General features: G+C 36.2%; 1 protein-coding gene across 5 annotated transcripts in view; it reads right to left on the bottom strand.

Annotated features, from left to right (window-relative positions):
* GRB10 (growth factor receptor bound protein 10) overlaps positions 1 to 26,697 on the bottom strand; it is a 270,769-nt gene that overhangs the window by 77,456 nt on the left and 166,616 nt on the right. For all 5 annotated transcript variants that reach the window (XM_074198290.1, XM_074198289.1, XM_074198291.1 and 2 more), the window contains 2 exons: positions 26,247 to 26,466; positions 16,912 to 17,053 (listed from right to left, as the gene is read on the bottom strand). In XM_074198290.1, the coding sequence (XP_074054391.1) occupies positions 16,912 to 17,053; positions 26,247 to 26,466 (362 nt within the window). The remainder of the gene's footprint in view (positions 1 to 16,911; positions 17,054 to 26,246; positions 26,467 to 26,697) is intronic.

Raw genomic sequence — 26,697 nt, forward strand, 5'->3', positions numbered from 1 at the left:
CCATATATCATCTTTTCCCCAAACAGACATTACCATGCGTACATAACACCCCTACTCACCCTTCCCCTGAAATATGGCAACTTTTCATTGATCTCTCAGCCTCAAACCTCATTTCTTTCCTACTATTTATCCTTCACACAGATGCCAAAGTGATTTTCCTAAAATGCATATCTGACCATGCTTCTATCCTCACCAATAACCTACCCTAACAAATTACCTTGTATATAGTTTGCATATACTTATATATTTACATGTGTCTTTCCCCAATAGGATGTTGGTTCCTAGGGGCAGGGATTGTTTGCTTTTTTATCCTTAAGTTCTCTGGCACAGAAGTAGACCCATGGTGTGTGTCTAGTGGCAGCTGGTGATGTGGTACTGGGAATACTCACAGTAAAACCCGAGTTCAAATCCAGTCTTAGACACTTACTAGCTGTGAGACCCTGGGCTGTTTCACCCAATAATTCTACAGGTTGTTATGAGGATAAAAGGTCTTTATGAAGTACTTTTCAAACCTTAGAGTAAACTGAGTCTGAGAAGGTTAAGCTGACTTTAAATAGGGTTACCTATCTAGAAGTCAAGTCTCCTGATTCTGGTCTAGTTCTCTAAACACAATACCTCAGGTATGCTTATCCTGTCAAAAGGAATTGAAGAAGTCCCTCAGTAGAACCCTTTGTGGTAAATTTGGGGGAAGATAGAGTTCATGAACAAGAATCATTGAAGGTATACTTGTTGATAGATTGTAATCTGCATCATTTGAGGGAACACCAATATCCATGAGATGAAAGATCAAAATATTCAGGATAATTTTGACTAGTCAATCATCTAAGATTTAAGTGCCTACTGTGGGGATTGGAGATCATCTTTATTCTTTTTTTTTGGTAGGTTTTTTGCAAGGCAAATGGGGTTAAGTGGCTTGCCCAAGGCCACAAAGCTGGGTAATTAAGTGTCTGAGATCCTATTTGAACCCAGGTACTCCTGACTCCAAGGCCAGTGCTTTATCCACTACGCCACCTAGCTGCCCCTGGAGATCATCTTTAAAAAAATTTTTTTTATTTATTTAAGCAATGGGGTGTGGTCACACAGCTAAGTGATTATTTGTACTCAGGTCCTCCTGACTCCAGGGCCAATGCTCTATCCACTGTGCCACCTAGCTGCCCTCTCCCCTTTTTTATTTTTTTATTATTGGGGATTGGAGATCTTAAGAGGAAAAAAAAAAACAAACCATATTGCCTGCTCTAAAGGACTTCTAACAATAAGCAAAGCACTATATAATAACAAGATAAATTAAGGATGGTCTCAAAGGGAAGGCATTAAGATTAAGAATGATAGGGAGGGGCGGCTAGGTGGTGTAGTGGATAAAGCACGGGCCCTGGAGTCAGGAGTACCTGGGTTCAAATCCGGTCTCAGACACTTAATAATTACCCAGTTGTGTGGCCTTGGGCAAGCCACTTTAACCCCCTTTGCCTTGCAAAAACTTAAAAAAAAAAAGAATGATAGGGAAACATTTCTTGCTTTCTACAAACTGAAAGTGGGACTTTAGCTAGAAGAAAGAGATAAAGAAAGAGGGAGAGTGATTGAGGTATAGGGGAGTAATCTGTGAAATCGGTTCTAAATTGTGTGAAAGAGAGCAAAAGGAAGAACATTTCTGGAATGGTGAACAGACAGTGAAAAATTTCAGAACTAGTCCCATGTGCCAAAAATCAGAAGGAGGCCAACATCACTGGACTATGGAAAGAGAATTAAGGTGTAAGAAGACTGGGAAGGTAGGAAGGGCCAGATTAAGAAAGGCTTTAAAGAAATTTTAAAAAAAAAGGCTTTAAAGGCCAAACAGAAGATTTTTAAAATTTCATATTTGATAGAATGGCATTTATTGAATGTCTATTGAATATCTATCAACTCTGAGAAAATGAACAAATAAAAATACAATCACCAATAACCATATCCAGAGAACACAAACTAAGAGGTCCTACTAAATGGAAGGTATGGGCTCCTTCCTGCAATGTAGTCTGAGCATCAACCTAGCTCATTTCATGGAGGGTCATCAGATTGGCCCCTGTGTGACAGACACATTTACTTAAACCAACTTTTAAATCTAGTGCTTGTGGATCAAGGGAAGGAGTACCCACATTGAGGCCATAACAGCTTTTTAAAAAAAAAATGTTGAAGCACTGACTAAATTCCATTTTCCCCTTCCTGTTGGAAGTCCGTGTTATTCTATTCTTAACAAACTTCAAGAATTTTAATTCTGAATGCTCAACTACATTGGAAAGAGAAGTTCAGTGCCTAGAAGGGTTCCACTGTGCTCTTCTAAGGAATCTAAGGAATTGTGTTCAGGTCTGGGGGCAGCATTTTAAGAAAAACATGAACAAACTAGAGTGTATCATTACTATGATAAAGAGTTTAGCTGACAGATCAGTTTGGGATAAATTTAACATAAAGATTTGGGAGCTGGTATATGAAATTCTATTATGTGATAAATTTGTCTTCAAACTAAGACACTAGCTATCATGTATGCATGTGGGTATGTATGTATACAATATTAATAAAGTACATATATATCATATATATAATTTTAACATCTGAAATTGAATTTAAGCATTTTATTGACAATAACTTCATTTACTTTCATAGCCTTTGGGATGACTTTAGAAATAAGAACCTTGTCACTTTGTTAGAGATTTCAGGGAAGACGGGCTTGGACCACTGCTCATGCTGTCCCAACAACATTCAATGTAGGGGTTGGTTTTGCTAATTTTTTTCCTTCACCCTTGTTGCAAGGGAAGAGAAAAAAGTCAAGCCATTTTGGAAACATAGTGTGTGCCTAAACTAGCAACCTTGTCCTCTTCTTGGAGAGGGGCGGCCGCTGTAGCATCTGCAAGAATCACAAAGCAACCCTCAAATCTGTAACCACTGAGCGCTTGCCAGGATGGGGACCAGTGCAGGGCTAATAGTCAGTTTTCCCCATAAAGAGAACAATACTCCATTGGTTCAGTTAAATGTGGCAGAACGCAGCTGATAGGCTGAGCTCTAGGGGGACTTGAGATGCTTTATACACCAAGACTGTAATTTGGGATGGGAGAGGGTGGCTGAAGCTGTTTCTACATTAGTATACTAAGAAATTTCTTTTCTTTTCACATTATTTTAATTCTGGCCAAAGGACTCAATTGTAGGTGATATTCTCTCTGGGCTCTAGAGTAACCCAGGCTAAGATTTTCATCAATAAAGAGTACATTTAGAAATGAATGTGACATAAAAAAATAAAAGTCACAATAAAACTCTCAAGTATTTTTTAAAAGGGAGAGAAGGCAAGAACTTTGGGCTCTTTATCACTGTCCTTAGAGAAAATATCTTCCAGCTCTAAATCCTTTTATTCAATGATTCTAAGTAAAACCTTGCAAAAATCATTCCATTGACCTTAAGGTACATGCTCTTATTAGCAGTGATGCTAAGGTAAGATTCTCCCACTGGAAAGTAGGACTGAGCTGTCATTTTCCCCTATGATATGATCTACTTTGCCACCCCTCTGGCGGGCCACCCCTCCAACCCCGGGGAGCAGAGCCTTTCTTCCCTTTTCCAGGTTACCTTAAGTAGGAGAACTGCCTCCCTGGGTCCCTCTGTGGGTTCTGTCTCTTGAAAATTTAGTTAGAGTCCTTAGTTTATAAGTTTTATGAGAGTATTGCAAGTATTTGCTGAACCTTGATGTAAGGTAATTAGGATGTAATCAGACATTCAGTTTTTTGATCATTTGTCCAGCATTTAAAGATAAGAGAGAAAGAGAGAGAGAGAGGAGAGAGAGAGAGAGAGAGAGAGAGAGAGAGAGAGAGAGAGAGAGAGAGAGAGAGAGAGAATATGTGATATGTGTTGGGAAATAAGAGGGAAAGCTGTAGGATTAAGAGTGTTTGGGAAAGATTTTATATAGAAGATGGAGTTTTAATTGGGACTTAAAAGGAAGTCAGGGAAGGCAGTAAATACATGGAAGGAAAGCATTCCATTTTGGGGAGATAACCAGAGAAAATTCCTGGAACTATGTGATGGAATTATTTTGTTTAGGATTAATTAGGTATCATTGGGAATTGAAGAGTATATAGTGAGGTGGGCAGAGAGTAATAAGAAAGAAGAGTGAAGAGGTAGGAAGGACACCTTGGATAGATGCCTGACCTGGAGTCAGGAAGACTCATTTACCTTTCTTCTAACCTAGCCTCAGATACTTATTAGCTGTGTGATCCTGGGCAAGTCATTTTACCCTGTTTGCCTCAGAGGACAATCCTTGGGCTGTTGCTTTTCACTTTCACTATCCAAGTCTGGGAATGATGATCAGGAAGTACAGTTATCAATGTGGAATTTCATGAATACATCTTGATAACCTTCCTTGATGGATAAAAGCTAGGTTGGTTGAGGATGAGTAGCTATGTTAGAACAGATCTGGAAGGTTCTGACTTGAGAACGAGAGGGTGAGGATAGCAATCTGTCCTGGTCTTCACAAAGTCTGGACCACTCAAGGAGTACTGACTCTATTTAATCTTCTTTATGAATCTTATAATCTAATATGAGAAGCAGTGCCAGGCCAGTGCTGGCAGAAAGAGGAGGTTTTATTGGGGAGGCTAGAATGGACATGACCTTAACCAAAACATACATCAGAATTTCTTCACTGTGGATACTCCCTTTACCAATGTTAATCATTACTATTCTACAATTTAGAAGTTTCATTGAATTGTTATGGCTTCAATAAATTGTCACCAGCTAGTCCACCTGATGAGACTTTTCCAATTTGGCTAACCAACAGTCTGTCTATCACAAGTTAGATACTTTTGAGTCTTTAGGATCTGCCAAACCTCCTATTTCCCTGGAATTATTTTCAGGAATCCTGGACCACTATACCAAAATGGTAGGGTCTAAATGGAGGCTCCAAAGTTACAAATAGAATTTTTGAGCTATAAAGGGATCTCAGAGATCTCCTCTTTCAACCTCTTCATTTGAAATTGAAATCAGAAAGTTTAAATGAATTGTCCAAGGTCAAAGAGTTAATTAGTGGGCCCCGTGCTCATTTTTCCAAATTAAATCTATTTTTCATAGGGGTTCACTGCTGTATGATTTTATCACATAGGCTCAGGGTTAAGGGCAGTGAACCTGTAATGGAATTGTTGCTGGCGGCCTTGACAAGCCATGGTCTACTACCCTCAGACTAAAACTAAGACCAAGCAAAACCTCGTCCACTTCCTGTTCTACTGAAAGAAAAACTAGATTTTTAGTCCTTACAGTATTCAACTACAAGAACACCCTTACCAACTTAGCTAAAAAAAGTACTTTTCTCCTCCCTGAAGAATGAAAGCTGTATAATTTAAATGAACAACCTTGACCCAGAAGAAGAGATGGTAAAATGCACCTTGCCCATCTTTACAAAGGTATGGGACTATAAGTACCGAATACTCCATACACTTTCAGAAAATGTTGGTTAGTTCTTCTTTGGTATAAGAGGTGACTCAAAGTAGGGGATAAGAAGGAAGGGAGTGATATATGGAAATAAAAGTAATTAATGTATAAATACATATTTGTGTATTTTTATATATGTATACAAATATCACATGTAAAAATATACTTATTATACATGTAATATATATAGGAATTTTTATATATATTGTATATGTGCTATGTATTTTATATATTATATATAATATATTTATTTTATATGTATATTAAAATTTTAAAATTGCTGCAGGCTGAATGAATGTAAAGAAACAAAGTATTCATGGCCAAGGCACTTAACTGGGTTGTAAGATCCAAGGTAAATCACTTAACTTCTCTCAGCCTAAGCTCATTCTTCTGTAAAATGGGAATAAATAATAGCACCTCAGTCACAGTTATTGTGAGGATCAAAGGAGATAACAGAATTCTTGCTCCATTCTACCTTAAAAATAAATTTAAGTGACTTAAAAGAAACTTCAGTTTCCAACCAAGATCAGACCAAGTATCAGAATAAAAGTAATAGTTATTATGAATCTCTCTTCTGAATTTCCTCAGACTTTCTTCTGTTGTTAATCAGTTTAGTAGCACAATATCATGTGTTGATAAAACAAAAGTAGTCTTTTTTATTTGTAATCCAAACAAAATCAAACAGTAACACTTCTCTTCATTATTATCAGTATATATAAATATTGTCTTTTATCCCAACCAGCTGTTATCACTTTACTTAAAACATTTCCTCTGGCCATCCAAAACCTCTTTGCTCTAACATCTGCAATATTAACTTTCTGATTGCATTTACTCTCTCAACTGGGACTTTTGAATGAATAAACAAAGTATTAAGGACTGTTTCCAGGCTTTCTGAAATACTTATTGTAAGTGGTCTTGTTCAATAAGTGATTCAAACTCAAAGGCCAAAAATTCTGTGCTCGAGTGGTTGCATTATATAACATGCAACTGCAGAGTATTCCAGCCTAGCTACATAAAGTTCTTGAAATTTCTAAAAGACAGCCTGTTTCAAACTAGACCATAAGATCATAGATCTAGAGATGAAAGGGACTCCAGAGGCTAACCAGTCCAATGCCTTCATTTTTACAAATGGGGAAACGGAGGCTAAAAGTCAGTGGTACAAGAGGTCAGGAAATTCTACCTTCTGCAAGAGACTGGTGCCTACCCTGCCTTAAGCCTTACCTCTAAGAATGCCTCCACTATACTTTCTATCTATCTATCTATCTATCTATCTATCTATCTATCTATCTATCTATCTATCTATCATCTATCTATCTATCTTTATCTTAGGTGTACATAGTTGGTTATATGCTTTCTCCTTGAGGATAAGGACTTTTTCCCTTCCCTGTATTCTCAGAACTTAGCATATTTCTGACATCAAGTAGGAAATTTAAAAAAATCTTGATTAGTCCAAGGCAATAAATCAATCAACAAGCATTTGTTAAGAGTTTATTGGGGAGCAGGTATTGTGCCAGGTGGACACATATACAATGAATCAAACAATCCCTCTTCTGAAGGAAAGAGAAAGGGATAAGGATTCTATAGCACCTTCTAACATGCCAATCACTGTGCATAATTTCATTTGAAAGAACTAGTAAGGGGCAGAACTCAAATTTATACATCTTTCTTCAAATTCAACAATCCCTATACTATATTATGCTGGATGGTGATCTACTACTGGTTCGAATATCTCTTCACTGATGACTCTCAAGCATTATAAACATAATTCTAATCTCCCTTCAAATCAATCTAATGCCAGCAACTGTAACATCTCTTTGCAAATGCCACAACTCAAACTCAAAATGTACCAAATGGAATGTATTACGTTTCTTCCAAAACTCATCCTTTTGAATTTTCTTAGTTTTGTTGGAAACTAGTACTCTTCCAGGCATCAGTCAGTTCATCCCAGTCAACCAAACTGACAGCCTTGGAGTCAACCTTTCCCCTTTAATCTTTACTCCCACTCACCTCTCAAATGCCATTCAGTGCCAAATTACTGGATTCTACTTCCTTTCCTTCTACTCACATGGGCACCAAACTAGTTCAGACCTCTCCACATTTCTTTTTTTTATATGTATATTTTAAATTGGGTAGATTAGTCTAACAATAACTTCATTCATTCATTCTTTCATTCATTCATTTTGTTAGGCAATGGGGTTAAGCTTGCTCAAAGTCTGGATTTGAACTCAGGTCCTCCTGATTCCAGGGCCAGTGTTCTTCCCACTGAACCACCTAACTTACCCCTCTCCACATTTCTTGATGGAACTATTGTAATAGTTCCAATTGATCTCTGGGCTTCTAGTCTCTCTTCTCTCTGTCCATCCTCCAAACAACTATCAAAATTCAGGTGCACTAATGTATAAGAGGAGCAGTGAATCTGCTGGAAGGGTTATAGTGCACAGATAAAATAGGATGTACTACTTTGAGACACGATGAATTTGAGAGCAGAGCCAAGATGGTGGAGTAAGGGCAAAAACTTGCCCAAGCTCTCCCCCCAAACCACTCCAAATAACTTTAATAATGACTCTAAACAAATTATAGAGCAGCAGAACTCAAAAATACTGAGTGAAACAATTTTCCAGCCCAAGAGACTGAATATGATCAAATACAGTAAAGGAGGGAAAAGAGCTGATGCAGTGTAAAATAAGCAGAAACAGAAAAACAATATATATGATGACTACAAGTAATGTAAAAGGAAAGAACAAAGAAAATAAATCTGAACACTAATTATATTGAACAAGCTTGGTCCCTGAGTTATAAAACCTCCCTCCCTGCCCTCTAAGCAGAGGTGGGGCACTGGAGTTAAGGAGTATTGGCATCAATAAAAATAAGACTAAAAAAAATTTAAGCACCAGTTTCTGTGGCTACAAAATGCTCCATTACTGATCTCAAAGTACAAGACCATAAATGCAACTTGGAGAAAACACTGTTCAAGATTTTTCATTTTGGAGGAGGAGGAGGAGAAGGAGGAAATTTTAGTAAATCTTGGATATAAGAGAATATAGCCAACAATCCAGAAGGAAGCTTTGTAGAGGTTGTACTATAGAATTTCACCTGGTCTATACTGCAGTCAAACTGACCAGTCAATGATTTTACCTGCTCTTCACCTCTCTTAAACTGAGTTCACCTATCAATGCTTTCTTAAAGTCTCTTGGGATCCTCCTAGCAAGTCCCAGCACTCTCTCTCTCTCTCTCTCTCTCTCTCTCTCTCTCTCTCTCTCTCTCTCTCCTCAAATTACCTCAACCTCAAAAAAAAAAGAAATTTTGAGGGCAACAACTCTTCTTCATTTTTGCCTTTGTAGTCCATTGGTCTAGTATTGTGAAACAATTAGTAGTGATTTAAGTGTTTGGTAAATTAAATAGAAAATTTTCCTTCCTCTAATAGAGTGTCAACCTAGAAAAATTCAGAACAGTTCTGTGTTCAGTAAATAAAGTAAGGCATTTATTCAAGGTCAAGGAATTGCAATTCGGGATGACTCATGGCCCTCAGACAGAAATGTCCTTGGGTTAACTTTGCCAGGTGTTTCTGGGGCAGTTGGAAACTGCTGGAGTAGGTGTAGGTTTTAGAAGGTAGTCAGAGCAGGGGTAGGAACTCCAAGGTTTCCCCAGAGTTTGATAATACTAGTTGAATTACCCTGAATAAGTCATTTAAGCTGTTTGCTTTCGTTTTGCCATCCGTAAAATGAGATGGAGAACTAAATGTCAAACTAGTATTTTGCAAAGAAAACCCACAATGGTCACAAAGAGCCTGAAATGATTGAATAACAACATTCCAAAACACATCAAACTGATATTTCCTAATTTGTTGACCAATGCCTCCTGAAACAGATTTATACCAATGAAAGCTTTCTGGATTCATGACATTAAAAAAAAAAGTAGTACTACTATTTAAGTAGTAAGGATGCTGATGGGAAGGAAAAAGTTGTCTAACCTCTTTTAAATGATGATTAATGTTACAAAAGGGAAGGTTCTTTGCCCAGAGTATGGATTCATGAGGTCATTCTGAACACTGAGAGTCAGGTCTGACAAAGATCAATTTTCTCCTCTGTAATGAAGGAGTTGGACCAGGTAGGTTTCTGAGATATCTTCTAGCCTGAAACTATGACTGGTGATAAAAGACCAAGATTCTTTTTTTGTATTAAATAAAATCAATTATTCCCTGCTTTATCCTCTCTTGAGATTCAATTTCATCATTAAAAAATTACAGTAACTCATTTTTACTGCATCGATTTCTCATTGCTTATTTAAATGTGCTTTCCTTAGAGAAATCTTAAAAATGAGTTATTACCAGTCAGCAAACATTTATTAAGTGCCTACTATGTGCAAAATAATGGGGGTACAAATATAAAAAATAAAACAATTTTTATTGTAATGGAGTGAGCCAGTAAGCTCAGAGAAGGTGAAGAACACTGCAGCAACTTGTTCAAACATTTTCTAACTTGTGAAGACTATCATACTTTCCTGAAACTATCCCATGTTTAGAACACGAGACTAGTTACTTCTAAGAATCAAGGAAGCAAATTTTGAAAAAGCTTAGGGAAGAGCCAGAGAGCCATTTCTTCAATCACTTTGAGAATAACTTTGATAACTTGTTTTTCCCCTTCAACAGAGTTTGATTAAATTAAATGGTCATTCATTTTATCCCTACACTCCTCTCTTATTAAAGTCATTGTTTTGAACTTTGTGGATAATAATAAAGTATAGAAAACAAACTCCTAGACAAATTGAGAGGCCTCTGGTTTCCTCATCTTCCACAATTTCCTTCTCAAACAGGTATTGCACCTTTAGTTGGTCCATTAAGTTCTTCACCATTGACAAGCTGTCTTTATGTAGACACAATACACCAGCTATAATTCACCTAAGTCTTTATGCTATTCTTGAATTCTACCCCGACTCTGACTGGCTCCAGAAAGTTGTCTATCTTCTGATCCTGACTAAAAGGAAACCAGAGCATCAGATTACTTTTTTCCCCCAGAGCAAGGAGACAACAATGGGGCCCAAAGTCTTTTACATGCTAAAAAACTTTACATCACTATTGTAAATTTAAAGGCCTCAGCTCTGTATTGAGAATTGCTTAGAGGAGGAAATGTAATCATGACCCTCAGGTATCAAGGAGACAAAGCCAACCTTTCATTAAACAGAGACTCACACTTTATAGAGAACAAAATTCAGAATGGGGTCTTCAGCTTTTCCCAAAACTCAATCAAAATTTAAAAAAAAGTTAGCTTTTAGTTTATGGAACCCATCTTTCTCTTAGAAATAAAGAATAGATTCCTGTACTTACCCCCCCTCCCCCCAAGTAATGATCTCATAGGCAGCTTCAGGAGACAAAATTTCTGGTCCTCCCCAACCTGCTTCCAATATAAGAGAGCTTGGGCAGTTTCCCCCCCCAATAGCCTGGAGGTCTAGATAATATTTTAATGGCCTTATTTTGGGATGAGGAGCTTAGTAAACAACTTAAGTGACACAACCATAGACAGCTTGTCTGTATACTTATTGAAAACAGAAGGTCACTGGGGAGGTAGAAATCCCAGATGGAGCTGAGACATGTGACAAAGTCAGAAAGCAAAGCCAACTCTGGCTCCCAGACAAGAAACACTCACTTTGGCCTCTAAGTTTGGATAATGTCCTCAAATGGTGATGTTACCTTCTCTGTGGGAAGGGAGAAATATCTGTAGACAAGTGAATAATGACAGGGAACTCTTCATCTCCTAGAGAGTTTGGAAACCTGGAGCCAAAATTAGCTTAGGAAAGACAGAGGATACTGCTCCTGCCCTGGGGAACATGGGGAACCTTGTGAATAATGACTTTTAGGTAGTAAAGAATGTTATAGTAGACAGTGGCAAGGGAAGGGCAAGGGGCAGGAAGGAAAGTCTATTTTTCCAGTAATTGAAGTTATGTAATTTTTATGTTTCGCTTTATTCTAGGGAAAAAATTAAGAAGTTCCTAATATTTGATTAAGAAAAACAAAATACATATTAGTAGCAGAGATAAGAGTTTAAATTTTGAAGACCAAAAAAAAAAGGATAAATAGAAATGTCACTAGGTATTGTTTCCCCTTTTCATGGGAAGGTTTAACTCATTGAAAAATGTCTCAAATACAGTTCTGGACAAATATTTCAATGAAAGAATAGAAGTCTGTCACTTAAAGAAGACAATGAGAAAGTCTGCTAGGGCTACATAATAGGTAAGGAAAACAGATCTGATACTATCTAACAGTAATAAATGAACACTTACCATTTTAAGGCAATTCAACACTACATGTGAGCCTTGAAGAACATCTAGTCATCCTATCATCTCATTTTTTACAGATAAGGAAACTGAGGTGGGTTGTGAGTTTTTTTTTGGGGGGGGTTGTCAATCATTTTCCCAAGGTCACATAGCTCAATTCTTATTGGAAGAGCTGGGGCTAGAATCCAGCCTGCCTTGATAACATTATCTCAGCTCTTCACCAAAAATAGGTTTAGTGTAAAACTGCTCAGTAGTCAGCTTGGACAGGAGCAGGTTCCTACAGCTGCTGTGCTATTCCTCCAGGGATTTACCAGCCAAACTGCAAGAGAATTTTGTTTGTGATCCACATAAGCTTAAAGCACAGTAGTTACTTCAAATTTTAAAATGTGGCTCTCAACTTCAGGTTAGATTTCCTCCTTTTATAGAAGGCCATTCCCCTTTTCCCCCCTAAGTTGCTCTTATTTTTTCCTCTAAGATGACTTTTCATCTGCTTTGAATATCTTGTATATTCCTACTTATTTACATACTGTCATTCCATTAGAACAGAAGTTTCTTGAAGACAAAAATCATCTTTTCTTTTCTTTATATCTGCAGTGCTTTAGTACAATAATCTGAAAAATAGTAAGGACTTAACTGATGCTTGCAACTGATTGGCTGAGGTTAGCCCCAGAAATGATCAATAAGTTCATAACCAATTAATGACAGCTTACTATGTGGTAAGTTACAATGGTCACTGTGTCATGAGCTATGAGAATACAAAGAAAAAGCACTTTACAATTTTACAAACAATTTCCATTTATTTTCTTTCCCTTTTCTTCACTTTACTCCTCCAGTAAAATAAAGAAACACAACAAAAAAATTATTTCTGGTTTTTGCATTGAGTGTATGTAATTATATATATATCCCTTTTCCAGCACCCACCATCTTTGTTCTACCTGCAGCAAAAGATGGATGAATGAGGTTGAATGTGAAGGACACATCAATTCAATGGGACATACTATAGTGGTCCATGCTTATCTGTCTAGTTCTAAATAAAAATGCCTATGATTTTTCTAGGAAAAAAAGAGAAAAACAAAACCCTTATAAGAAATTTGCAAAGTAAAGCAAAATAAATACCTATATTGGCAATGTCATTTAAATTTTATCTCATATTATATCCTGATTCTGTGTGTCTCTGTCAGAAAATGAGCAGCATGTTTCTTTATGAGTCCTCTGGAATTATTATTGATAACTTGTTCTGATAAGAGATCTTAAGCCTTCCAAAGTTGTTTGTCCAAAAGCTGGTTACTAACTGTTGATCAGGGTTCTTAAGTCTTCCAAACTTATTTGTCTCTACTATATTGTTATTTACTGCATACATTGTTCCAAATTTGATCACTTCACTCTATATCAGTTTATATAAGTTTTTCTGAAACATGTCTTTATCATTTCTTAAAAGCACAATATATATCATAATTTGTTCAATCATTCCCCCAACTGATGGGCAGCCTTCCAGTTTCAAGTTCTTTGCCATTTTTGTGGTATATGGGTCCATTTTGTATATATAGGATCCATTTTTCTCTTTCTGTGATCTTCTTGGGATATGGACCACTCATGGTACCACTGAATCAAAGGAAAACCAAAGTTTAGTAAATTTTGAGAAGAGTACAGTTGCATATTGCTTTCCCAAATGGCTGGACCACTTCATAGCAAGGAGCTCACAATAATACATAAATCAGAATGTACAAAATAAACACAGAATAGACCTTAAAGAAGATGGTACTAGCAGTTGAGAAGTCCAGGAAAAGACTCTTAGAGAAGATGGTACTTGAACTGCCTCTTAAAGAAAACCACAGGGGTCTTATAATTGGAGATTGGGAAGGAGAGTATTCCAATTCAGTATAAATTTCTGGAAAGAAGAGATGGAGTGTCTTTTGGGAGGAACAACAAACAGTTGATATGAACAGATCATAAAAGTATGTGGAGAGGAGCAGAAATTAAGATTTTGGAAAGGTATAAAGGTGCAAGAAAGGTTATAAAGACATTTAAATGTTAAACATAAGAGTTTTGATCCTAGGATAACAGGGAACCACTAAAGTTTATGAGCTGGGGAGTAACATGGTCAGACCTGAGGCTTAGGAATATAACATTGGCAGTTAACCAGATAATGGATTAGGGGGGGGGGGGGAGGTAGAAAGACACATTTGAAGGTTCCTATCATAATGCAGGTAAGAGGTATTGAAGATGTGACAGGGTGGTGGCTGAATAAGTGAATAAAAGGGACACAAATAAGCGATGGGAAGTCAAAAATAAATAGCAATATCTGTAAAGGTCAAGAGTATCTTGACCAAAGGTACAACATGGAAACAAGGTAAAGACTGACAGGCTGCTTTCTGGGGGGGGGCGGGGGAGGGAAGTAAGATTGGGGGGAAAATTATAAAACTCAAATAATATTTTTAATAAAAATAAATTTTAAAAAAGAGTATCTTGACTAAGAAACTCTTGGTCTAAGTGAAGGCTGGAAGTGGCAAGATAGAATGTGTGGAATAAGAGTGAGGATGTGAGGATGGCAAGCCTATATGAATAGTCATGGAAATATTCAGCATTGAAATTCAATTGATAAGTGGATAAGATGACCAAGTGATAGGGAGTAGGAATTAAAAAGGACCAGGACAGTGTTAGAGGCTAACTCCATTTAATGGGCATGAAACTTTGGCCTTTCTTGGATGCCTAAATTTGGCAACTTTAAATAGGATTTCAAGCTCAAAAATTTTTGCATTGGTAAAAAAAAAAACTCATCACTCAGTGAGGGAGATATATCTCCATATTTTTTTTTAGACCGGTCCCCCAAAGCAAAGGAACAGCACATATTTTAAGGTGCATAGGATCTTCATTTAATAAAATGCCTAAGGTCACATAGATAAGTGGCAGAGCTGGGATTTGAACCCAAGTAACCCAAATCCTCTGACTCCAAATCTGATACACTTTCTATTACCCCATATAACCATGCACAGTTCAATGCAAGGTCCATGTTCAAAGCCTTTCCAAATGGTTGCTTGTTTTTAGTTTTATTGATGTATTTTGTTTTTATGTTACAAACATTTTTAGTTTGATAAGACCTGGCTTGGCTTATGCTTAGTTGATGTGGACTTTGACAATTTAGGGTCACCCCCATGCCACAGTAAGGTGGCAATCAAAAAAAAAATGACTTTAGTGGAGCCAAAGTTCTTGATCTTATAAAGAATACAAATACCACTCCCATTCCCTAATTTATTTCCTTTACTTTAAATATTAAGCTTTATCAACTTAATATAATGCCTTATCATTATTTATTATGATTATTTTATTATAATAATGCCTTTTCCACTCCAAGAACAGCTAACATCTTCGTCCTTTTTTTGTTGTTCTAAAACTGCTGTTATCAATCTCTTCTAACACATTCCTTGGATGAATTCCTTGGCAAGAAGCATAAATTACCAAACTGCAATGCAAAGAAATTACAGCAACCCAACACTTATCTAGGATTTTAAGGACTAAGATAACTATAATGTAGTCAGTCACAAAAGCATAGAGTTTTAGTGCTGAATAGAACCTCAGCTGCCATCTAATCTAACTCATAAACCAAATAAGAGCCCCCACACCCCCATCATTCCCTCCCAATAAAAGGTTATCCAGTCTCATCTTGAAGACTTTCATAGACTAGGAAGAAACCTTTTCCTCTAAATGAGCTACTTCTCATCTCCTATCAGGGTCTTGGAATCCATTTACCAGAGATTGGCAAGACTTATTATAAACCAACCTTGATTAAGGACCTCAATGGCTTATAAAAGTAAGGTGCAGAAGAGTGGACTTTGTGCTCTCAGCTTAAGTTAATCAGAAACATTTTATGCTTAGTTCTCAGTTTTTGGCTATGTTTTAGATAATTAAGGTTGCCAGAGATTGACCTTTGAAATTAAACAGTTTGCCTAGAGAGTTGGTAACAAGATCTAGTGAGAATAGTCATTCTAAATTCTGATTGCTCCATGTGGTGCTGTAGAAATATACTTCCTTAAAATTCATAATCATCTCTTTTTATTGTGGTCTATATTAGATTTCTAAAAAGTGAATATTTACTTATATATTCACTATAGCCTCAAAACAGGTTTGAGTGACAGTGTTTGGTATATTTATTTATGCGTTATATCCTCAAAACAAGTTTGACAGTTAGATAGAAAAAGATTGTCTCAACTTCAAAAGAAAGAAAACTGAGTCTCCAAGAGATTAAATGACAGGTCCAAGGTATGAACAAAAATAATGGTAGACAATGACAGCAATAATAAAATAATTAATATTTACATGATGCTTTAAGAGTGGCAAACTATTTTTATACATATTTTATACATATTTACCTCATTATCTCATTAAAAGTCTCATAGACTGGAAGAGGAAAGTTGGGGGTGGGTCGAGGTACTACAGGTATTATAATTCCCATTTTGAAGATGAAAAAACAGAGAATTAGAAAACTTGAAACCTCTTGTCACAAGAGCCCCAGGCTAGTTAAGACCTCTTCTTTCCCGCTACCCTTTTTTTCCCTTGAGGATAGAAGAAAACCAAAAAATGCACATTGGAGTGTGAATACACTCTCAGAGTATGAAAACACATTCATTCATACAGTTTTCCATCTTTTCTCTCTCTCTCTCTCTCTCTCTCTCTCTCTCTCTCTCTCTCTCTCTCTCTCTCTCTCTCTCTCCCCTTAGGAAATAGATCTGTGATTTCACTGATTACAGGGTCTAGGGAACTATATCACTGTTAGGGCATTTCCACTATCAGTGGAGATTAATCTTAGAAAGTTGCCTAGGATACAGAAAGTTTTAGATAATTGGACATCTCTTTTTATTAAATGTCTAAAATTTTTAAATGCTAACATCTATTACATAATCTATAAAAACTGGACATGTGATTTTATTATTGTAGGGAGCTCCTGGTGAGAAACTTTCTCTACCAAGCTACCTACTCTGAAGCATATAATTTTAGAGTTGCCTAAGGTTCTGAGAGGTTAGGTGACTTGCTCTGGGTCATTCAGTCATTTTGTGGGATACAGGTAGAACTTGGAGGTAGGTATGTTTATAGAAAAAAATTGCTAATTTTTCTTTCCCTTTCCTTAGTCTAAGAATAATCAAACCAATCAATATAATTTTAAACATCACAAGAAATTATCATTGCCACCAGACAGAAGGTACAAAAATCACTCACCTGCTTAGTAACTGGTTGATTCTGAGGTAAAGAGCTTGTTGTGAGAACAGGGGAATTAGTGGGACTGCAAAGTTCAGGAAATGGATTTGGTATGGCGGGCAAAGACGAGGTTCTAAATTGCTGATCTTCTTCCTGAAGGCGCCTGGAGCAAAAGCAAAATTGTACATTAACAACTGAACATCTCAGTGCTTGAGAAGTGAGGGTCCCCCCCCCCCAATACTGAGATAGCACAGTCCTATACCTGATTCATTCATGTCCATTCTACTTACCCCATTCTCCTCAAAACCCAAACCTCCTGATCTCTCCTCAAACCTCCCATAACATTCTTTCCCTTCCATTCCTTCTCATTTGAAAGATTTGCTTTATATCTTTACTGAGGTAGCTTCAACTTAACTAATAGTCCTTTTCATAAAAACTATGGATGTTTCTGCTATAATTTTATGACTAGAATCTTGAGATCTGATTGTTAAGTACTCAGGAAATGTTTATCTCTGTAAAAAATTAGGAGAACTTTTCTGAGGAGACTTGGATAATTAATAAACATAGACACTATGAATTAACTATCAGAAAAGAATGAATCTGTGAGGGTCATAGCAGCCATTTTTTGAGAGACTTTTAATAGACATTTGGAGAGAAATGAGCTATTAAACTCTTATTTTGTGGAAAAATCATACTAATGAGAATTAGAAAAATTGAAATTTAAGAATATTTCAAAGGATCAAGATGCAGAAATTGAAGCAATGCATTTTTTTAGCCATAAGACAAAGCAAAGAAATGTTAAAATTATGATTTCAAAATAAATGAAGTAATGCATCTGGTCCTTAGTATTAAAAACTCAGACTACCATTCTGAGAAAACTCAACATTGGACAGTGGGTTCCATTATTTTGGAGAAATCAAAAGTTATAGCCATTGACAAGAGAAACGATTGGCTGTAAATTCACATCTAATACACTGATGAAAGATTTACATATTTGTTTATATTATTTGTTACTATTTACAAATTATATAGATAGTAATTCTGGTGTTTGTCTAAGACAAGGATTTTAACCTACAATCCATGAATTAGTCTTTCTTTTTTAAATTAAAAAAAAATCTTAGAAACTGTTTTGGGGGTGGGGGGTTTAACTGTTATTCAATAAAGAGAATTTTCTTTTGAATTTATGACTTTAGGGCATCTTAAGATTGAGAGGTAACTTGAAAGAGCAACGCACTTAAGAGAGACAGAAAGACCTCTGAATAAATTCTAACAGACACAGCTATTAGCTGTATGAATTTTTTTTTTAGGTTTTTGCAAGGCAAATGGGGTTAAGTAGTTTGCCCAAGGCCACACAGCTAGGTAATTATTAAGTGTCTGAGACTGGATTTGAACCCAGATACTCCTGACTCCAAGGCTGGTGCTTTATCCACTATGCCACCTAGCTGCCCCAAGCTGTATGAATTTTTGCAAGTTATTTCACTGCTCCTTTATAAAAAGAAGGCAACTTGAGTGGCTCCTAAAGTTCATCTCTAAATCTATGATACTATAGTTCTCTAAAGTTGGTAGAGGCTCTAGCAGGCATCTAACTCAACTAGATGGTGCAGTGGATAGTGTACCTGGAAGACCTTGGTTCAAATGTGACCTCAGTCACTCAGAGCTGTGCGACACTAGGCAAGTCATTCAACCTGTTCTGCCTCAACTTCCTCATTTGTAAAATGAACTGGAGACAGAAATGGTGAACCAATCCAATATCTTTACCAAGAAACCCCCCAAATGGGGTCACAAAGAGTCAGACAAGACTGAAAAAAGACTCAACAACAAACTCTACTTCACAAATGCAGGTCACACCACTGTGTTGATGATGACGATGATGATGATGTTTGTTCTTCAGTCTCAAAGAAGATAACAACATCAAGGAGGTGATGCTACCAAAAGCACTGAATTGGATTTGAGAGAGGGGAGCTATGCTAAGTCCCCAGCCTCATTTTCTCCTCCAGGGTCATCTGGATCCAGAGGCCAGATATGAATCAGGACTACTGGAGATAACTCTGGATGTGAGGTAATCAGAGTTAAGTCCAAGATCACACAGCTTATAAGAGTCAAGTGTCTGAGACTGGATTTGAATTCAGGTCCTGCTGACTCCAGAACCAGTGCGGTATCCATGATAATGTGGACACCTCTAGTAAGAAAATTCTTCTTAACAATCAAACAAAATTCGATTTCTCTAACTTCTATCCACTGCTTAGAATGTACTCCTTGTTTCTCTTAGATTCTCTAGTTTCCTTCAGATTTCAGCTCAGACTTCACTCTTTCAACATCACTGCCCTGGAATCAGGAGATTTGAATTCAAATCTGGACACTTCCCAGCTATGTAGCCCTGGCCAAGTCACTTAACTTCTGTCTGCCAAACTTCTTCAACCATAAAATGGAAATAATAATTGGACCTACCTCCTAAGTTTGTTATTTAAATAAAATAATTTTTATAATGCAATTTACGAATTCTAAAAGGATATGTAAGTACTAGCTATTATTATTTATAATTTCCCAAATTCACCTTTCCCCCCTCCTTTTTCCTCTGATTGATTTTCAATTTTATGGCTCCCTCTACAATGTTTCATGATGTCGCAAAGATCATTGAAAATACTTCTGGAATTGTATCAGCAACTTAGGGTGTAATTTAGCCACTTCTAGAGACTTGGACTCATGTAAAGTGCCTGAGAACCCTTTTCACTATCTCTTTACTTATCTTAGCTGCAAGATGCTATCTTAACCTATTTTCCTTATTGAGGAGATAGAAGAAATTACAGGGGGTTCAGTAGATTTGCAGTGTCTCAAACCCACTTTTTTTTCAAAAAGAAAGAAGAAGGGGAAGCTAGGTAGTACAGTGGATAAAGCACCAGCCCTGGAGTCAGGAGTACCTGGGTTCAAATCTGGCCTCAGACACTTAATAATGACCTAGCTGTGTGGCCTTGGGCAAGCCACTTAACCCCATTTGCCTTGCAAAAACCTTTTAAAAAAAGAGGGGAAGAAAATTCAGCAGAACTAATCAACACAACAAGATCTGATTTTTTAGGCAGTGTTACACATCTGTGGACCCCTACTTTTGTAAAGGAGCAAGAAGAGATGTCTTCTCACATCTCTTCATTAGAATCATACACCTGTGCTTTCAGACTATTTCCTTTAAAGTTTCTCTTGTATTCATTGCTCTCTGTATTCCTTTTTTCCCCCAAAATCTTACTGATCTCTTTTATTGTCTAAATTTTCCACCGAATATCTCCTCCTTCCACTAAGTCATTCCATATAAAAAAGGAATACTTTTTAAAAGACAAAAAGAGAAAAAACAGTAAAAGTAAACAATATGTTGAAAAAAATCTGAAAATCTATGTTGTCTCTCATACCTCTGGACCCCTTTGCCAAAAGACTGTCATTGCATGTCTTTTGTTTAGGGTCATGTTTGTTCCTTACAATTTTACAACAATCTTTTTTTTGAGTTTTTTATGATTTTGTTTTGTCCATTTACATTGTGGTAGTCATTGTGTATATTATCTTTTAGGTTCTATTTTTTTTTTGCATAATAAGTTCATGTATCTTTCCATGTTTCACTATATATTGATCATATCTCATTATATTCATGTATCCCAATTATGCCCATGGACGGGCATCAACTTCTTTTCCAAATTTTTTGCTGTCCATAAAAAAGTGCTTCTAGAGTATTTTAGTGTATATAAAATGCTATTTTGTTTGGTGACCTCATTAATGTATCTACCTAGTAATATAAATCTCTCAGACACAAGGTAACAGACATTTTACCTACTTTCTTTATGTAATTCCAAATTGTTTTCTAGAATGTTTGTACCAATTCTCATTTAACACTATACCATCTTCTCAAAGAAATAAACTCATTTCTTCCTTTTATTCATGCTACAAATAGTTTTTAAAATCCCTCTTATTTTAACATTTGATGTAAATTCTACGAAATTATTATTCAAATAAGGTGAACAAAAGTGTATTTCCTTCCCTTTTTAGAGATGTGTAAGTAGATGACCTAAGTATAGTTCAATTTTGCCATTTTAGACCATTCCATTTTTTAAAACCATTTTGTTCTAGTTTTAAAGGAGTTAGTCATGGCAACCAAAAACCTTTGTTGTGTAAATAGATATGCTAATTTAAAAGTCCAATAGATCACAGTGAATGAATGAACTCAGTGTTATATAATTATGAAGGCCATTCTTATAATGGCTAGATTATATGCCATTAAAGTTATTTTTAATTTTAACAAGCCCCAAGCTTCCCATAACAGCTGTCACACCTTGGTACAGTATCCAATTCAAGGGTCTAACCCTTGTTTAAATAATAGATGAATGACTTATAAACCATACCCTTTTCTTTATACCCTAGGCTAGGAGACCTCAGATTTAAAGCCATAAGACAAATATGAGGTGGGGTTTTAGGATAGAATCCAAAATTCTGGGATATATTTCTTTTTGGAAGTTCCATTTGTTCAAGATTTTGTCACTTTGAGAAAAAGAGAAAGGAAGAAGGTTAGGGAAAGGGAGAAAAATTTACAAATCTCACCGTCTTGGCTTTAAAATTATTGGAGACTCAGCCTCTACAAGCCATACTGGTATATTCAGCTAAGATGCTGTATATCAGTTACTCACAGAGAGCAATACTGCAAATATGACTTGTTACAATGAAAAGGCATTGAAGAGTAAATATAATATTTGAAGCTGCTATTGCCTTTGATACAGTGATAATCATTTTCAAATAAGGGATAAAACAGGGAGCTCTATGCTCAGCAAAGATGTTTGCCATTGTCACATAGAAAAAGAGATATCTTTTCAGGTAACAAGGGCACACTCAGTTTCTGAAGATAAAACTGTGGGTTTCCAATGAACCATGGAGATAAAGGCTACATTTAAGCAGGATCTTGAGTGTTATAAATGATAACTTCCATGCAAGAAGCAGTATAGAAGACATAAAGGGAAAGTAAGGTTAGAAAATATGGTTCTATCAAGAAGTAAGACTAAGATAATAGATGGATAGAATGGTTTTCGTGCTGATAAGGTAATCATGGAGTGTTAAAATATATACATAAAGGCCTCTAGCATGTTGTATATTATCCTGGAAGGAGAATTTATGGGACGTCATGGACAAATGCTGCACAGGATGGCAAGCTGGGTTAGCTGTTAGCTAACTGTTAGTTAACTGTTAGCTCCAATCAAGGGTCAAATGGCATTAGTGAGGATATGGATCCTCTGAAGTATTCTAGCATAGGACTATAGAATGAGCCAAATGAGGGACACAGCCAGAGCCCAAGTATTCCACAAAGCTAAGAGAGAGGGTGCTGAAGGAGTTGAATGAAGGGGATAGGGATAGTTAAGTAGGATGATGTTGGTGCTGGTAACTTCATTATGGGAGTTGGCAGTATGATAACTACATTATGAAAATCTTGAAATAATTTCAGCAAAATGTACTTGATTCCAATAGTTCATGGTTAGGAAGATTATAATATCACAGACTTTGAGCTGAAAAGGACAACGGAGAACAACTAGTTCAGTTCCATCATTTTACAAATGAGGAAACTGAGGAAGGTTGAGTAACTTAAGTAAAGTGACTTAAACACTAAATAAGTCACTTAATCATGTTTGCTTTGAATGGTCAGTTGCTAAAATCTGGTATGGTTTTCTTTATAACAAGACTCTGTATTGTCATCTAAAGATTCACATAAGGGAAAAGGCTCAATAATTCACATATAACAGGGTGATAATATTAAACTCACCATTAAAAAAGACTGTTGTCGGACTTCTCTGAAAACAAATGGTCATTTTATTTAGAAACCTTGAATAAGTTTATTAAAAACTACTTCATAGCTTTTGACTGTTGATGAGTAACTGATAAGGTAATAATTTAAAATGTGGTTGCAAAACCAGGAGGTAAAATTAACTTATTTAAAGAATGGTGAACAATTAACTCTATTTCAGGGACATTAACAATATTCAATAAAACTGTCACAAGTAGTAATAAAAATGCCTTGTGTTTTTAAATAGCAGGACATATGACAAATGGACACACCAGCCTTTAGGTCTAGAAAAAAGAACCAAGTATAAATATTATATAATCAAATCTGTATAACTTACTAGCCTTAAAAACTCTACAAACAAAATGTCACTGACCTCATGAAATTTCCACTGAAATTGCAATTAATGATTGTATTGATTTTAAAGTAACAGCTAACTGCTATCTTTATAGAACTATCCCATTTCATAGCTAAGGGTACTAATTGAGAAAAGGGCAACAAACAGAAGGTAAGTGACTTGCCTAGGGTCAAACAGCCACTAAGGTTCTACAGGTGGGTTTGAACTTGTTTATCCAACCAATGGTCTTGTCCACTACTAAAGGAGAAATGGTCTAAGTAACAATGGACTATCTGGAAAATTATTTAGGTCAGAAGATGGTAACAAAGTTTTTCTAAATCAAAAAATCACCTCCCCTCTGTCCCTCTAATTAAGCTTAAGGATCCCATCTCAAAATCTTTCTAAATGAATAAAATAGAATATATAGGACCACAAAGAAAATTCGTATTAAAATTGTTTTTGAATTCAAAGGTCTCAAATTAAAAACCCATGCTCTAGGTAGTATATCAAATTCAGTGAAAGACTACAAATTTCACTGCTTATATAATCTTAAGTGTTGTCATCTTTTAATATTGAGATTAAAAACAGTTCATAGAAAATACAGCATATTTGTATATCTGTTATGGGATGATTTTTCTTATTTTAAAAAGAATGACATGATCTTAAAATTTACAAAAAGAAATCATTATACTCATACCATTTCTTTTCTGATTGATTGTGGAAATATATAAATTGATTATTTGGATTGCTAACACTCAAAATGTCTGATGGTTAGTATCTAAATCAGGGGTTCTTAACTTAGTCTCCATAAATGTTTAAGTATTTTGAAAAATATTCTATATTTAAAAACCTTATTTGTGAAGAGTCCCATAAGGTTTTACCAGACTGTCAGAGGAGGCCATAATCTAAATGAAGTAGAAAAACTTTTCATACAGAAAAGAAGAAACATGTAGAAAGCTATTACAAAGAAGGAAGAATCCCTCGATACCTGTAACTATGTTATTGTCTTTCTTTGACTCCTCAGAATATACTACAGTGTCTGAAAGACTATAATGGCTTAATAAATGTTTGCTGACTAACTGAGGGATTCAATATGTTCTGAGGAGTCAAAGGCTCTGAGGTGGATACAAGAAAGAAAATCTTTCTAAAAATTAGAACTATTTAAAAATGAAATTGTGTTCTTGAGGTATCATGGGTGTTTCCCCTCATTCTTAGTGGATGACCACTTGTTGAACAGATATGGAAACGATTCTTTATTGCAGATAATGGCCTGTGAAATCCTTCCCAACACCGCAAATCTTTAATTCTTAGAAATGACATTTTGAAATGACTTATGATTTTAACCACTCTACTCACATTTAACACTAATGTCTCTAAAGCAGGGGTGTCAGAACCCAAATAGAAAGAAGCCAATAAACTATACATAAGGATCCCTGTAGGCCAGATATTGAAACTATAAATTAATATTTTTAGCTATTTTTATTTATTATGTTAAATATTTTCCACATGCATTTTTATCAGGATTGTATAGCAGGCAGTCCTTGCCCTAGCCAGTCTGGTGTTTGACCTCTCAATTCCTAGAGCTTTGTAAGGTGTGCAAAGTGCTTTAACTCACAACCTTATATACCTAAGTCCCTGGGGGGGGGGGGGGGCTAGCTAGCATCATTTGGGGAAAGTAATATTTTTTATTAAAACTAAGACACCCATCAGAAATGGGGCAGGTAAAAAACAAAATATATACCACATATTCACAGTGCTAAAGAGAAACAACTTAATATCCTACAATATTCTTTCTAAGAAAAAACATGCCCTAAGGGAAAGAACAGAGAAACAAGCCTTGGTCACTTCTATAATCAAAGATTTGAATTCTGATATATACACTAGGTAGAAAAAGTAAGCTGAGAGATAGAAGGATTCACTTTTTTCTTTCTACTATATTTGGTTAGGTTTTGCTTTTTGGGTAACTATTGATGTGTTTTATTTTTATATCATATAAATTTAAATTTTGAATCATATATAAAATAAGATTGTTTTCATTTCATGAGAAGTCTCTTGCAACAATCACTTCTCTGTAAAGGATATAAAATTTCATTATCAATACTACGGAATCATCAATTCTAGCTTCTAGAAAACGGGTCTACCGACAACTGTCAACATCTAAAGAGGAATGACTTAGGCACCATAACTGAAGGAACTGATACCTAATAGGCTGAGCCAGAGGATCAGGGAACATGGAGAAAGCAGGTTGTGGTTCCCGAGGATACAAAAGCAGTCTGTTTTTGCTTTCTGGGTCAAAGCCAGGAAGAAACTATATAGAAAATTATAATAAGAAAGTGCAATCTATTTCCTTGTGTGGTGCCAGGATCATTTTGGGGGGGGGGGGGGGGGTCTGGTCAAACCGGAATAAAAAAGCATGAAAAAATGGAATTAAAATTTCCAAGAAAGGGCATTTCATGTGTGTGTGTGTGTGTGTGTGTGTGTGTGTGTGTGTGTGTGTGTGTATACACATACATACGTAAACACACACCCATATATGTAGTGTGAATATATATGTATATGTGTATGTCTATATATAAAATAAATATATGCACACACATATATACTACAGTGGATTTAGAGTTGGAAGGAACTGTCAAGTTCAAGAGTAGGACCAAGCATTGTACTCACTGTCCAAAAGGAAGACAGCTATGCCCTAGATGGGAAGGTTTCCCCCACAATTCTGTTTGTAGAAGGCATGGTCCTATCTTCATCTAGCTCCAGAGGGCATAACTGCCTTTTCAATGATATTCACAATCCAACCCCGTCATTTTACAAGCAAGGGGCAGAGAGGTTTGCCTAAAAACTATATAGCTAATAAGTTTCTGAGCCAGTTTTTCAAATTTAGGTCCAGTTCTCATCAATCATGTGAAACAGTTGCCAATTTTAAAACCTTTATCAAAACAAACCATATTTTAACTACTTGGGTTTTGCAGATGCAAGATAAAACACAGTCTCTCATTTACAATGTATTTGCATAGTCAAAGAAAAGCAAATCATTGGAAATACAGATTTCTATCATTTCCAAGTTATCTTGTCTGTCATCTCTACACAGCAAAGAGGATAAAATAAAATTAAAAAATGCAGTTTTAGCATAATTTACCATAAAAAGGGCAATGGTTACTCAAGAGTCCCTCCACCAAGTAAATCCACCCACACTTGGGGAAGCTTCTGTGCTCCTACCTGACAGCTAGAATGTGCATGGGTTGAGAGCGTTGAACTTTCTGTTTCGGAGAGCCCTGTGGCTGGAGGGCACTTGTTCCTGAGGTTGGCAACTGGCTGCGGCTATGCTGACCATTCTGGAGGAGGGGGGCAGTTTCTGACTGCATGCTACATGTAGAATACAAACTTTCAAAGGAGGAGTTCATGTCATTCACCAAAGCTTCCAAGTCCACATCGTCATCTGAAAACAAACAAAAATAGCTTTAAGGTGACAAAAGACAGTTCATTTTGTGGTCAAAGGAATACCTAACCAACCAAGATTTAATCTGACCTTAGACAAGTTATTGGCAGGATGACTTTGGACAAATCTACCTCAGTTTCCCCATCTGTAAAAGAGATAATAGGGGCAGCTAGGTGGGACAGTGGATAGAGCATCGGCCCTGGAGTTACCTGAGTTCAAATCCGGCCTCAG

The sequence above is a fragment of the Macrotis lagotis genome, chromosome 8 (genome assembly GCF_037893015.1).
Source record: "Macrotis lagotis isolate mMagLag1 chromosome 8, bilby.v1.9.chrom.fasta, whole genome shotgun sequence".
Classification (NCBI taxonomy): Eukaryota; Metazoa; Chordata; class Mammalia; order Peramelemorphia; family Peramelidae; genus Macrotis; species Macrotis lagotis.